Genomic DNA, 14,974 nt, shown 5'->3' on the forward strand with positions numbered 1-14,974 from the left:
GTTCTGGCCGCCGCGGACGAGGCGGGATGCAAACTCCCTCCTTCTGCAGGCCCGCGTGCGCCGCTCCGCTCCAGCTTTGAGGCTGCTCCATGACTTCTCGTTGCTCTTTCAGTCCTCACCGTCAGCAAGCAAACTCGGTTCATCTCTCAGCCGTCGCAGAGCGCAAATAAAGCCGAAGGTCTTTCTTCGCTGCGAGCGCAGAGCTCCAGGCAAGCAGGACCCGGGCACCCACGCGGCCGGATCCCACCGACACCCGTGGGAAACCTTCCGGGCATTTCGGGACCAACTGGCGCGGGCCCTACACAGTGGCAGGGAGCTGCACGGAGCCCTCGAGAGCTCGCGGCAGGATGCGGAGCCGCTGCAGACCCAACAAGCGGCAGCGCCAAGGGCTCGCTCAGTGCGGCTGCCGACACCAGATGGTCCCAGGGGTTCGGCTCAGTGGCTATTTTTCTTTTCACAGGCATATATACTGTGCTTTTGAATTTTAAAGCAATAGGTAAACATAGCATATTTTTAAAACTAATTAAAAGAATGCACTGAATAAGAGTTAGGATCTCCCTCAGGGCAAAGGGTGTATTTTAATTAAAAAAAAACATCAAGAGAAGCACTTGAAAAAGTAAACATTTAAAAAATGTATATTCACACAAAGTTCATGTGTGTCTCTCACATTAATCACACAAATGAACACCATCCTTCCTTCTCAATGCCAAGGCAACTTCCCATTGCAATGTTAATAAGTTAAACGTAAACATGGCATAGCAAAAAAAAAAAAAACAATAATAATAAAATATATATATACATATATATGTATATTCTAACTTTTTAAAAGCAAGGCCTTCGCTGAAGCTGAGCAAACAACTCCAGAGTGGATGTCTTTTCCAAACCACATCCAGAAGTTTTTAGGCCTGCTGTATGAAATCCTGCTTGAAATTCTACGGTCGGTCTCATGCAAAGGCTCAGAGCAGATAATCAGCTCTCCTTGACCTTCAGATTTATGAGTCTGCAAATGGTTAGCTTTGTAGGTTACAGACGCAGCATCTGTCTTCCAAGCTAAGGAAGGACGCAGCTAGCCCCACGGGCTGGCTTCTATCTTCACACAAGGACAAATTTTCACACGAACTGGTGCAAATGGGAAATAGCGCCCGTAAAAGCGAGGAGGTATTCCACAGGCCAAATTCGGTTTTAACCCTCAGGTTGCTTATCGCTGCGAATTACTGACATGATGCCTCTTAGCAGATACAGAAAAGGTTAAAAGTGGGAGGGTAGGGGGGAAACAGAGTGGAAAAATAACTCCCCCAAACCTTTTATTCCAGCAGAGATTGAAGGAAGCATTTTGCTCTCCCCTGATGCTACCAGCCGCTAGAGCATCTCTCCGTTTTCGCCTGCCCCGGGCTCGTTCTGCGCGGCTGCAAACGCCAGCCGGGCCAGCGCCTCCCCGCAGCTGCCGGAGCACCGGGATTCACCGCCTGCTGCCTCGCTCGGGGGATTCCTGAGGAAATGAAAGGGAGCTGCAAAGCTCCAGATTTCAGGCGAGAAGAAACGGCAATGTGCTTTTTTATGGCACGGGAATTTCCCCACCGGTCTCCCGGCGGTTGGAGGAGCTGCCTGGAATACAGCCTCACCACGCAGCGGGTCGCTGCAGAGATTTCCAAAACAGCCGTGAGACAGCAACCGATGACAACAGCTCTCGGCCCTAGGAAGCGCCGCTCGCCACCCCTTACTGCCGCGTGTGCACGGGGAAGCGGCGACCAGGTCGCACCAAACGCCGCCATCGCAGGACCGCAGGCGGGCTGAGGTTGGGAGGGGACCTCTGCAGATCGCCTGGTCCCACCGCCCCGCTCGAGCAGGGCCACCTAGGGCGGGCTGCCCCACTCATCTGACATTTCTTGGGTTTTGCCCTCCTATTTATGGTACGTGGTGATGGCAAGAGTTAGAGAAAGGCAACTCCTAACCCAGCTGATCTGCCTCTCGCAAGCTTTGGTAGGAGGCCGCCGTGGCCCGTTTCACCCATAGGAAACCCGGAGTTTCAGCAAAAGTGACCCGTTCTGCCGAAGCCACGAGCGGTGGTAGATGCGACGGGCAGAGCGCTCTCGCCTGTCCCCCGCGGCCGAGCGTGCAGCGCGGCCTCCTGCGGAAAGGCGTCGTGCCAAAGGCCTTTGCGGCAGTGTCACTTACAGCAGCCACCGCTCGCTGAAACTTGATCTTTTTGCCATTTAAACTGTATGCAAACCATTAACACTGCCCACATTCATTTCTAAATATAAGGGAAACCTGAAGTTGTAAGCAAAATTTGGCTTCTTAGTTCATGAGCTTTTGCTCTGAACAGGGAACATTTAAGCAGAGTGGTGCTTCTCCTTTCAAGGCATCGAATCCTCAGGGGGCAGGAGAGAACAAAAGGGGGTTTGACAGTTGACGCATTTCGGTTCGACGCTTACTTTATAGACAGCCTGAATGCTGGAATTTTGTACAGAGAAGATTTAATTGCCTGTGATCCTGAGAAAGATATGGAGACACGGGTTTGCAAAGAGTCCCAGCTGCTGGAGAGCACGGGAGACCCACACCGGCGGTGACGCCTGCAGGGTCCGCCTGGCCAGCACCGCAGCGGCAGCAATCCTTCCGGGAAGCACCAGCACGCGGTGGGACTCTCAGCACCCGCAGCTAATGAAGACATGCCAGGACAAAGAAAAACCACGAACTGTATATCACCACGTTATGAGACGCACGGTCGACAGCTGAGTGGCCTCAGTCACCGAGAAGGTAACGGACTCTGGATGGTGTCCAAAACTGCGAATTCCCCCCAGCTCCGGAGAGCTCTTAAAACGGGCAAGCTTTGCCGTCTGTCACAGCCTAGAACCTCAACCCGCCGCTGACGAAACCGTGCAAACGTAACCGCGGGGACAGATTATGCCCTCGCATGAAGAAAGTGAGCTCAGCCGCTCTGCTAGCCCTTGAGATGAGACACACTGGTATAAAAAGCAGAAGCAGAGGACCTGCCGTATCAGCACTGACCGCGTAGCCGGGCACCCAGGCCCCAGCCTATTTTTATCAGCGGCAGCAACGCGCTTTAACCGATGCTCTAACGCAACAGTGCCAAATGTGAGCACCGTGAGACAGGTCTGGCTTATCCGCCGTACGTAGTGGCTAGCAGGACATATCCACATGCTCCAGAGCCTACGCCAGACTCTTATTAATAAAAGAAAGTCAGTCAGTCACTAGCTCTTGTGACTGCAGAGAACCTTCCAAATGCCAGCACATAACCGATGCAGAGATGTCCCCCTGCATCAGCCAGGAGCCTGAAACAGTGATTTAGAGCGTTACCCTTCTGCTTCCCAATAGTCTCGTTGGAGTATCAATTTTACATAGGTTAATGCTGACAACTGTAACAACCACCAGGGGCTTTATTCAATGAACATTTTAATGGTGGGAAAAGAAGGGGGAATTGGAAGAGGAGAGGGAAAGAGACTGAAAGTGAAACATAATGGATTAAAACTTGTCGCAAGGAGAAAGGAGCGCTGGCGCTTTGTGAAGGCATGGAAAAGGAAGTTAAAAAGGGAAGGGATGCTAATAAGCACATGGAAAAAGAGAGGAAAAGAAAGAGAAAAACACAAACGTCACTCATTTGTCCCAGTGAGTAATAAACACATTTAGAAGGGTGCTAACAAATAATTAAGCGTTTGTTTCCTAATTACCGCACCTAAATCATAGGGGTTTTTGCCAAGTCTGACAAGCATGAGACAGGACTGGAGGAGTCCAGCTGCTCCTGCTCTAACTCAGCAAGTGAGAATTTTCTCAAAATTCTTCTTCAAATGCATGTCACACGCACGTCTAGATGGACAAACGATCCAAAGGGGGCATTTAAAGCAATAAACAACGTAATGAAAGCACGAACAGGAGCCAGATTCGACGCAGGGCAGCTAACGCTGTTCCAGTGCGCAGAGGGTTACCTCGCTGGGAGCCGGCGTGGGAACTTCCTCCCGGCACGCGTCCCCGCCGGATCCATCCGGAGGGCCGGGCCGGGCCGGGGAGGGGCGGCAGGCAGGCGCTCGCACGAGCGGCCGGGCGTCTTCCGCATCCTGCTGCTCTTCAGCAGAAGGGTGCCCACCTGACCCCCAACTCTTTGATTACTGCTGCCGGCGCTTCCTTCCCGCGCGGCAGAACAGAGCCGATACGGGGAGCCCGGCGCGGCCGCGCTGGTGGGTCACGGAGTTAAGGCTACAGCGGCGGCTGGGCTCAGAGACGTGCCCGGTGCGGCTGGCCACCGCGAGACCACGCACGCCGGCGGCGGGGCCAGAGCTAGGTGATGCAAAGGCCTCCCTGTCACTGCAGAGGAGGACACCGTCTATTTGGCCATAGATAGCCGTAGCTAGCTTTAGCATCAGCCTGGATCACGGACGAGGGCGTAAGGGGGACGGTAGGTTTTGCTGGACCAGACCAGGCCTGGAAGGGTAGCAAAAAGACTGGAGGCACATGGGGGGAATGACTCACATTTATTTTTGAGTTGGGTATAACCACCAGGCTATACTTAACACGGAAGCTGTTGACCAAGAAGCGTGACCCCACATACGGCTATGCAAGCTAAGGGGAGATGGAAACCCAACAACACCAACAAGGAACACTCCAAGAGAAGTCAGACACAGCTGTCCCAGACCTACCCGACGCCAGGACCAACTACCAGTTCGCTGACAGTCACCGACCCGTTTGCTCCTGCGTGGATCGGTGCTCAAATCAGGCCCAAGGGAATACTGGTTAGAGCAAGAAGGCACTCGTAGCAAGCACCACAACCTCCCTCTTGCCATCGTATCAGCTAACAGAGGTGGGGAGAGGCTGCTGAGGGCTGCTGGGCAGCCGCAGGGTGGCTGCACATCGCGGCCAGCGCTCAGAGGAGCCCTGTCAGCAGGCACATTGCTTAGCACCAGGCTCTGCTGTTGGGTGACCTGACACAACCTCTCCACCCGAGCACCCAGAACCGCAGGATCCACCGCCTCAGGTCTCAAGCATGAGGAAAACGCGTGCTTGAAAGGCCTGAGCAAGACTGCGTTAAAACAGGCAGAAGAAAGTCCAAGGGGAAGGTAACAAGAGCCACAGGCAGCATGCAACAAAGAGAGAAAATAATTAAAAAGTATTCCGGGAACAACGTGGCAGGTAGGAGATTAAAAACCAAAGCTTTTAGCTATTTCTTTGAAGACTTCAGTTTGCATTCAGGAAGGCTGCCAAGACTGCTGCACATGTGAGCAGGACACCAGTGACTGTACCAGAAGACCTGGTAAAGGTAACGTGCCACGTGAGTCCTACCTTTGTAACCTGCCAGTGGTGCCCTGCAGCCTCCCGGCCTCTAGCAGGTTGTGGTCCTACGAGCACATTCACCGCGATGAGGCACCGAGACAAGAGCCTCCATTCTCAGCTGGCAAGACTTCAAAGCAGCACAATCTACTTGCCTTTAATGTAATACGAGATACTTACCCATTAATATACTCAACAGCTTTTGAACTCTAGAGTTTACTCCAACGATTCGGTAGAGCCCTTGCTCATTGATCCCTGGGAAAAATAAAGAGTTCATTAGGAGTATGTCAAAAGAACTACTAACATTTCTTTCATTTCTTTGGCCTCTCTAACAGCAGCAATAATTAAAGCCTCTCACCAACTGCGTACAAACTCTCATCCCACCTATTATAGAAGAGGGTAAAATTTGGTTTTGATGTCAGAGCTTTCATGTATTCATTAAAAATATTACCCCCAATTAGCTCAGGAATCAAAGATACAAGGACACGCTTTCACCACACCACTCATCAGTGAGCGAGTATGGCTGCACCCTGAAGGATCTGCGCTTAACGCTGAATGGCAGCTTTGGAAAAATTTATTGTGCTAAGTTCTTCAGGTTGAGGTCTGAGCCTTCTGTGCGTTCTTCATAAGGGCCTGGAACAACGAGGCCTTGAACAAAACAATGTTATTATTCTTGTAATGCCAAAAACGACAAAAAGTCTAGACCTCTTTGTTATAGCAGACAACAGCCAGAGGACTTAAACAGTGACAGAAGCCCTCTTTTCACCAAAGCATCTTCGAGTTAGATATGCCAAACCTTACAGCTCAAGCTCTCTCAGTTTTCCCTAATAATTGTAATTGCCTTGTTTGCTTGCTGGTCTCATCTATCCCTCTGTTTTTTGTATTTATTTCTTTGTTCCCATATGGCTTTTAAACCATGACCTGGATGTTACAGAAAGTTGTGAGTAGCACGAAAATCTCAAAATATTCTTCATGTGGGAAGCTGCAAAAGCCCAGTAACCACTGTGTCTTCCTTTACTGTCGACAGCAGCTTCTGCACTGCTGCAAGTATTACGGAGAAAACACCAACTTTAGATAGCCCACATCATATTATACTGTCTATGGGTAGGAAGAAGACTCCAGTGAAAGAACACTGGCAGAAATACTGGCAACTCAGATCTTTACTCAACCAAAGGTTGCCTTTGAGGCCATTTATATAAGTGCAGATAACAGTTCTCACAGAAACGATGTGAGAACAAGACCCATATTTCACTGCGAGGTGGCTCGGATGCTAACAAGATAGCCCATCTGTATATAAATAGTCTTTGCAAGAAATTTAGGGGAAGGATCGAAATCCACATCTATTTATTATCCCTTATGAGAGGAAGTGCTTTGCATAAATATCAACTAAGGCATGCTCAGATGAAGTCTGCAACTTCATTCCTTTCCCCCCATTTTGAACGTCCAGTGCATAATTTCCTAATTCAACTCTCTTTCTGATGTTTGCTTAACCACTACCATCCTAGGCCACCTGGCCAATGCATGTCTCAGCAAAGGCATTTGCGTGAGCTTACTACAGCGGTTATCAGATGTGGGTCTCTGAGAGTTAATGAATCATTTTTGTTCATGAAAAGAGCAGGTAAGCAATCGCTATGCTAGGAACAGATGCGAGGCCTTCCCCCAAAACAAGACCATCTGGCGAGCTGCTCTACCTCTTGTTTCAACAGCATGTATGCATTTCTTGATAATGCTGAAGCCGATATTATCCAACTGGGCAGCTGAAAGGAAAGAAAAGAGAGAACTGATAAACACCTAGCACAGCGAGGGCTTCCCACTGAGCGCTCATTCACCCAGGAGTCATCGCTGACATTCAAAGCAATGTCGTATCGCTGTTCAAAACGATGCGGGGAGGAAGGAACAGGAGATAAATTAGGTGTTGGTGGAAGAAAGGCACTCGTACGCTCGTTTGTACCAGGCCTAACGGCGGCAGTACAGAACGCTAACACGTCACCTCAGCCTCCGCGTCTCTCTGAACTGCCGCCTCCCACGCCTCTGCCTGCGTGTCCCTACGGACCAGCAATGCCCCTGGCTATCTGGAGATTTAAGCCCACAGTTGGTCAAAATATTAATTTAGGATCAAGGTGAGACAACCTGAAGAAAACTTTGCCTGGGAAGTTGAAACTAGGTTTCTTGGAAAAAGAAAAATCACATATATATTTGGCCCAACAAATCCTTGAACACTGCACAAGCCATCTTGCTTGATCTGAACACCAGATAATTCCTATAAATCCTCTAAAATCTCCACCCAGTTAATCAAACCATCGTTGCTGCTGGAAAGAGGGCTTCATCTTGAGGCCATCTCCATCTGTGCCGCACGCGGGACTGCCGGTACGCTTGGATTATGTGATTGGCTTCCCAGGGGAAGCAGGGCAGAGGCTTTCCGGTTGCTTGGGTTTCTCGTTGTTGCTTTTGAGTGTTTTTGCGCAGATGCTTTTTTTTTTTTCCAAGAACAAACCATGTGACAGGTTAGAGCACTGAAAAGTGCCATGGGCTAGGGAAAAGGGAAAGATAACAAAAAAGAAAAGGGAAAGAAACGCCTGGAAAAGAGAAGGAGACAAGTACGAGTAGCAATAGGAAGACAAGAGTAAGGAAGTGGAAGGCGAAAGCGTGGAGGTAAGAACACGGTGCAAAGAAGAGAGAAGGGCCATGGCCGAGAGCAACAGCGAGTGCACGTATTCCCGGCCAACCCCCCTTCCAGAGCAGCCCCGTGCGGGCGCAGACCCGTCCGTCCGTGGTGCGCGAGCCGGCCCCAGCCCTCGGGCAGGCCAGTCCCACTGCCCTCCCCAGCTGCTCACGCCCTGCGGGACACCTCAGATGAACACTGCTGCCTCCCAGGCGATAAAAACACCCAACTGTACAATACTGTCTCACGCACAATACACAAAACATCCCATTTACCCCTTCTCCTACGCAGACGTGCATAGTTCAAGAACAGCCCCTTCTTTTATTAGCACAAATGAAATATTTATTTGGTGCAAATTAGGATGTCCTGAAGGCAGCTGCCTCTGCCTGAGAGTAGGATCTAAAACATTCATGTTAGTGGAATGCAAGACTCAATTAACTCAAGCTGTTGCAGGCTTTCAAATTTAATTTAAAGGGGTTACTAATATGTGGATCCAAATACCTGCTGGAATCCTGAAGGAACATTTATCCCTTAGTCAGCTTTCCACTGCTACGTGGGAAACACTGCCTGCAGTCAGCTATTTGTTACGGGAAATTACTTCCTCTCTATACAAAGGTTTGGGAAACCTTTCCCATGGCAGGAGTCACGCAGAGAAGGGCGTGCAAAGGCACCCAGGACTTCGGGACGGCCTGGAAGCCTCAGTGAAGAGGAGGGATGGCGTGGTGGGCAGAGCCCAGGCGCAGCCCGCAGCAAGCTGCCGGTGCTCGACTGGCCGGACCAGGTCACCCGCGCTGCAAGCACCCCTCCGGCTGCAGCACGGATTATAAACACCGGGAGGAACACGATCCTGGCTTTGCCAGAGACTTGGGAACAGTCACCAAACCTCTTAGGTTCTCCCACTTGTAAAATGGAAGATGCAGTATTTTCCCCAGAGTGTCTGACACAAGGGTTGTATAACATTTTTAGGATTTTGAACTCCAGAAGGCAGAGAAGGCGCAGTATTATCTTAAAAGGAGATGACTTTATGTACTTCTGTGCAAACACTAGGGAATGCTAGGTTGCCAGAGACACAAGATGGCTTTCTGCCTACAGCACAACAGGAGCGGATCCAGCACCTGGGCTGGCAGTGCCCTCGCAGCAAGACACACATGCAATTTTATTCCTTCGCATCCTCCCTGTTCACATCATTTATTTAAACATACTAGATTCATTGCTGGTGCATGTTAAGCTGCCAGTTCACTGGCTGTCTCGAGCTTGCATGGTGCAGTGCCGTGCTAATCACTTGTTTCCAAGGTCTCTGCTGGTACTAGTACTTGCATGATGAATGGCAGAAGAACCTCAAACAGCACGGCAGCTCTATTGTATTTTTCTGGGCAAGCATACCGAAGCGCTGCGCCAACATAAGCAGTCAAGTTGCAGGACGCTTGTACTATAGGGTATATCCCCAAGTCCCACAGGTCGTGCTAAGCTCCTCGTGGATCCCTCAGCACAGCTCCAACTATTCTCCAAGCACAGACACAACGCAAAATCAATGGACCATTAACTAGTGGGACAGACCCAGGGACCCCATACCGTTGAAAAACACAAGCAGGAAACGGTGGTGTAGAAACCCTTTTGTACAGACTAACCCAGTTCAACGGATCTTTTTAGCTTTGCTTAGTGCTAGTCCTAACCCTGATCTTTCGGTATCCCTGTATGGTGTTGCCCAGACATATGGTTCATTATTTCAGGCTCTCCACCATGCACTTTTAAGTGCCAACCGTTTCTGCTAACCTACAGTTTTCACTCAGTTCCTAGCAGGTTTGAATTTGAGAACCTGACGCTTACAAACATATGTCCTTCTCCACAATTTACTCCCGCTGCCGAGCCCACTACTCCAGCTCTGAGCAAGAGCTTAAAACCGCACCTTTCGGCAGGGCTCGGTAACAGCCGAGGGAAGAAACAGGAGCAGCCTCTCCGGATGGAAATGACCAAGCATAATCCTCCCAAGTAGATGAATAAGCTCTTCAACTCGTTGCTGAGCTCTGGATCAGGAAAGGTCGGGGATTTATTCGCAGTAGTTATATCCAGAAATAATATCTGATTAAATATCCAAACTGCCTTTATTCATCCTTAAATTTAACTTTTAATGAGCATCATAAAAGCTTGATTTCCCCTCTCACAGAAGAAGCTTCTCGGTATCTCATTCATTTACCCAATGATTCAGTCCAGCAAGAGCACAGATCAAAGCCGGATTTGAATCTGCTACTGCCCTGATCCTTACACTTGCTCCACTTGCCCCAGCGGCAAAACAGTCTCCAGCCCTGTGCTTCGATTCAGCAGCTTGGTCCCTGTTTGGTAATGTCTATGGGTCAGGAGCGATGGGCAAGGGGAGGGACGCCAGCTTGCCTTTCGGGGCTAGGGAGAGCGATGGTGCGTGATCGTGGCCGCAGGAAGCGCGGGCCGTGCAGTCCCTGCAGCGCTGGCCAGACCCCGGCTAGCCTCCTTGGCCCCCTCCCCTTTCCCGCCTCCTCCTTGCCCTGACGGTAGGACTAGTGCCGTGAGATGGTTCAGCCAGTTGACGTGGCTGGAAAAAAAAAAAAAACTATCAAAAAAAAGTAAAACCAGCAAGTCTTCAGCCAGCTGATCTCAGGGAGAGCTCCGGGCGGCGCGAGGCGGGAGCAGGAGCGTGTGCACGGGAGAGCACGGGACCCCGCACTCGGCTGCCTGCAACCGTCGGGCAACGCTGCCCGCAGCCAGCCGCGGTCAGCAACGAGAGCACGAAGACAGCGGGGAAGAGCAAAGCCCCGAACCGCCACAGAAGAGCACGGCCAGCACGCTTCTCGCTTCTGCACAACAGGCATCCCTAATCCACAGAGAGTGGATTTGCAGAGTCTTTTTTAGCAGGGACAGTACGCTACTCTGTTCAGGCATTCAAGCACGCAGCAGGGGCAAAGCCTCCAACGCTACCTCCTGCTCTTCCCTTCTCTCCCTCAGGCGCTCACTGCCCGGGGGAGGATGCGGAACAAGCAGATACAGCCCAAGATGCGTGTCACGGGCTCTCCGTACAAGAGCAGCATTTCAATGCACAACCGAGACGTGGTACTCATACCATATCGGAGAAATATCTTAGATCAGCAAAGGTGACGCTCATTGCCTGTATTTCAGCTATTGCGTGCACACGCATACTTAACAGACCGTCATGTAAGCACTGTATTTCTAGTGCTACTGATCTGGTCTCATCATATTCTATTTTTGACTAGTAGATTATTTCTACTTAATCCATTAATTCCTCTGCTTTATGCTGATATGGCATATAAGACTGTGGGTAAGGGGGAAAGAAGACTGAATCAGCTCTGCTCAGCCTTGGGCAACCTTGCTGACTCCAGATGTGCAAGCATCGGTCATTGCAACACAAGGTCAAACCTGGCCCTTCCGCATGCCCCATTATACATCTTTGTGCTGTGGAGTGAAGCGCCAGGATTACTATGAACTATTTCAAAGATTATTATGGTTTTAAGAGCCACAGAGGGAGGGAGAAACCAAGAAGTGGAGACCAGGGAGAAATGAGTAGCTTAATCTTACTGCAAGTCTCGAACTACCAGTGAGCTGGCAAGATGCTGGGAATGAAGAGCCCTGGGGAAGGAGCTTGGGTCACCCAGTAACCAGGCCACCAAGACAAGCAGAGACACAGAGCAGGGTGTCAAGAAACTCAAGGTCTGTGAAGAGTTTATAAAAATAAAGACAGTTTTCAATGGGGTCCTGAAGTAAATGGGGAATCAAGTGGGTATGGAAAAAAGACGGAAACATGGTGGTGAGGGGAAGGAAAAAGGAGTTCATCAATGCTTGTCCATGCAACATGTGCAAGTGGCCTAGAGGATTTATTTTCAGAGAGCAGGGCAAGTCCTCTCGGGTTGCTCGCTAGTGCATCAAAATTCATTTAGTTCTAGCAGTTCACTGATACTCGTTCCCACACACCCTGCCACTCTGCACTGCTTCCTTCTCACTCCCAAAGAAGATTAAGATAAATCACCTTGTAGGCTGATGGCCATCTGGCCACGCAGCAGGATGTAAAATCCAAAAGCTCTGTAAAATTAGATAGTGGCCAAAAAGCAGACCTCACTACAGTGCTTCGAGTCTCTTTCAGACTAATATAAGTAAGAGCAGGAAACAGAGTTCTATAGGTTTTAAGGGTCAGGAACTGCATCCGGACTCTTTTCAATTACACTCATTTCAAGTCCTTATAGGAAGCTTCTGTATCAAAGACTGCGTGGCAAAAAGCCAGGCTCAGAATCAATTTTGAGTGTCGCTGGTGAGGCGAGCAGTTCACTACAGACATGGTTTTAATGAGCACTAAAACACAGTCAGATGTTTGAACACAGCAGCAGCAGCAGCTCTAGTCAGAGCAGTATGTGAAAATAATTGCTAGCAGACAAGGCAGGAATACCGTTATGTAAGCAACCTTCATCGGAGGCCCCAGCGCGCGCCACAAAACACGGGCAGGGTCTACAAAGCGGGAAAGAAGAACTATTCTTATCTCTAAGACGGACCATCAGAACGGAAAGGATGCTGGAAGATAAGCAACTTCGCCAAAGCCGACCAAGCCCCGACTTCTTCCTTACGCAGGGAAGAGGAGCAGGAAGAAACTTGGCATTCGGTGCCTTCGAAGCTCCACGGCACTTGGCGACACGCAGAGCTGCTGCGCAGGCTGCAGTCAGGGCGAGCTGGGAAGCAACCAGCCCCCGGCACCGGGGAGCCCGGCCGGCCGGGGGGCGCGGGGGAGCTGTCGGCACCCAGCCTCCTCCCCGGGCAGACGGGGCCCCCGGCTCAGCCTCCGAAGGGAGTGCGAAATTCCCTCCGGCGGGCACGCCGGCTCGGATTCAGCCCGGGAAAATGCACTATTTATACGCCAGGATCCCCCAGCGAACGGGACCGTGAGCCGGCCAGGGCAGGATGAGGCTGGTGTCCCGAGGGCAGGGGCAGCGCAGGGCACACGGTGGCCACGCACGAGCCCCGGGGCTGGCCAGCAGCACGGCCACCAAGAGCCATGGTGGCCCGGAGAGCCGTTATCCAAGGAAACCCAGCTCGGCCACCAAGAGCCGCAGTGGCCTGGAGAGCCCTTATCCAAGGAAACCCTGCGCAGGCGCGCGGGAACCCCTCCGCGGCACCCACCGCACGCGGAACAGCTAAAGACGGGGATTAGAAAGCGCGGACAGCCACGGGAACGGCGTGGACACGTTCGACTCGAGCGCTTACCGATCCTCAAAGAGCTGCAGCTGCTTTGCAGCGGGACTCCAGGCAAGTCACCGGCCCCACAAACGCGAGACGGGACGGTCGCAGCCGGACCAGCGTCTCTTTCAGAAGCAGTAATTGCTTCGCCAGCCCCAAATGTTTTTCCTGCTTTTGCGCCCGCCCTCAACAAGGTTTACAAAATAGTTATTTTCACCAGTTTCTTGATCCCAATCACCACATACTGCCCTGGCGCAACCGGGGGTTGCAGGGAGCTCACAGACTGGTGACAATTAACGACTGGACGAGGAGAGCGTCGAGCCAGGTCTGTCCTCTGTCCCTGCAAAACCTCACTTTGCCCTGCTGCGAAACGGAGAGAAAACTGAGCTGCTCTGATGCAAGTTTCGCACTCGGCTACGGCGTTACCCACACAACCCTTTGCAAGTGCGAAGCACGATTTTTAATGCTGGGAGCACCATCTGGATTGCGCAAAACCAAAAGGAATACCTATGGGATAAGATGCATATGCAGCTGATAACGTGGAAGATCCAGAGGGAAGGAGAGGCCACATCAGCGAGGGCAGAAATGAGGAAAAGACTGTTTTACAGAAAGGCTGAAATTGGGTGCAAGGAACATTATCTGTAAATTATACCTATTATTGTGAGAAAAAATGCTTCTAGTCAAGACAAAAACACCCTGTCCAAGACAGTATACAAATGAACTATTTACCAACCGTAAACCCGGGCCGGGCTCCTGCGTGACCAAGGACTTTGGGGGAGGAGGGAAGGGATCAGCATTTTGAGTACTGCAATTAATGGCAATTCAAGCCTTTCGGGAAATGGCTCAATTAAGGGTTTTGAAACAGAGGACACGAGAGCTAGGACCAGATGCAACCACTACTCCAGCAAGAGAAACAAGTGCTTTCTTGACTCCAGTCCTTGACTGCCCAAACTATAATAAAAACAGCCCGTTTTAGGGGCTCTTGTTGAGTTAGGCAGGACCTCCCCAGCCTCGACATTATTGCTCCAGTTCCCCTTTGGAAAGGGGAGTTAGTCCTCCGGGTTCCTCCCCAGCAGGACGGAGCTGGGGAACACACCAGACTTCTCTTTTTTGTGGTTCAGAAGTGAGAATTTGTTGGCCTGGGACACCCACGCTTGTTTGAAGGAATGACCCAGCTCCCCTTTCCCGGCACGCTTCACAGCCTCGGAGGCATGCCAGCCCCAGCCGGTGAGGCCGAGCCTTCCGCAGCAGGCGCCAGGCCCCACGCCACCCCGACGTGCCCACGACCACGCATGGTCGCTGCCCCAGCCCTTCCCAAAGCCTCGGCGCTCTCCCCGCACGCACATGAGAGCCCAGCACAGCTCCCGATCTGCAAATTACCCAACGCAGCCGCGTTCTCGAGGGATAAGGTCATGCTTAAAAAGAAATACTTACTGCCTTCGCTCTGGTTGTCCTTGTTCGAGTTGTAGACCTGGAAAACACAAGAAGAAAGTCTCGTGAACGCCCTGCCTCCGCTTGCGAAGCGGCTGCCGATGCATCTCGTGGCTAACGCCCACCGGCGACAGCTTCCAGGGCACTCTGTGGCCTTTGGGGACCTGGCCGAAAAGGCCACAAAGGACTTCTACATTCAAAAAGCCAGGTTTTCACAGCTTCACAGTTTTATTAGAATAGCAACCAGAATACTTTTTGGAAGGAGAGAACGCAAAAGAGACGAGGTAAGAACAGAAGCTCTAAGAGCTTTTAAACAAACCATGAAACGGGTGCTCTTCTCCTCTCTCTTCTCATGGAGAAGCAAATAAAGCAAATAAACTTAGTGGGAGGCAG

General features: G+C 51.1%; 1 protein-coding gene across 3 annotated transcripts in view; it reads right to left on the reverse strand.

Annotated features, from left to right (window-relative positions):
- ARHGAP26 (Rho GTPase activating protein 26) overlaps positions 1-14,974 on the reverse strand; it is a 165,617-nt gene that overhangs the window by 63,639 nt on the left and 87,004 nt on the right. For 2 of the 3 annotated variants that reach the window (XM_067305019.1, XM_067305021.1), the window contains exons 12-14: positions 14,585-14,621; positions 6,972-7,037; positions 5,461-5,535 (exon numbers count right to left, since the gene is read on the reverse strand). In XM_067305019.1, coding sequence (XP_067161120.1) covers positions 5,461-5,535; positions 6,972-7,037; positions 14,585-14,621 — 178 coding nt within the window. The remainder of the gene's footprint in view (positions 1-5,460; positions 5,536-6,971; positions 7,038-14,584; positions 14,622-14,974) is intronic. The other variant, XM_067305020.1, reaches the window with a different exon arrangement.

The sequence above is a fragment of the Apteryx mantelli genome, chromosome 14 (assembly GCF_036417845.1).
Source record: "Apteryx mantelli isolate bAptMan1 chromosome 14, bAptMan1.hap1, whole genome shotgun sequence".
In the NCBI taxonomy this organism is placed as follows: Eukaryota; Metazoa; Chordata; class Aves; order Apterygiformes; family Apterygidae; genus Apteryx; species Apteryx mantelli.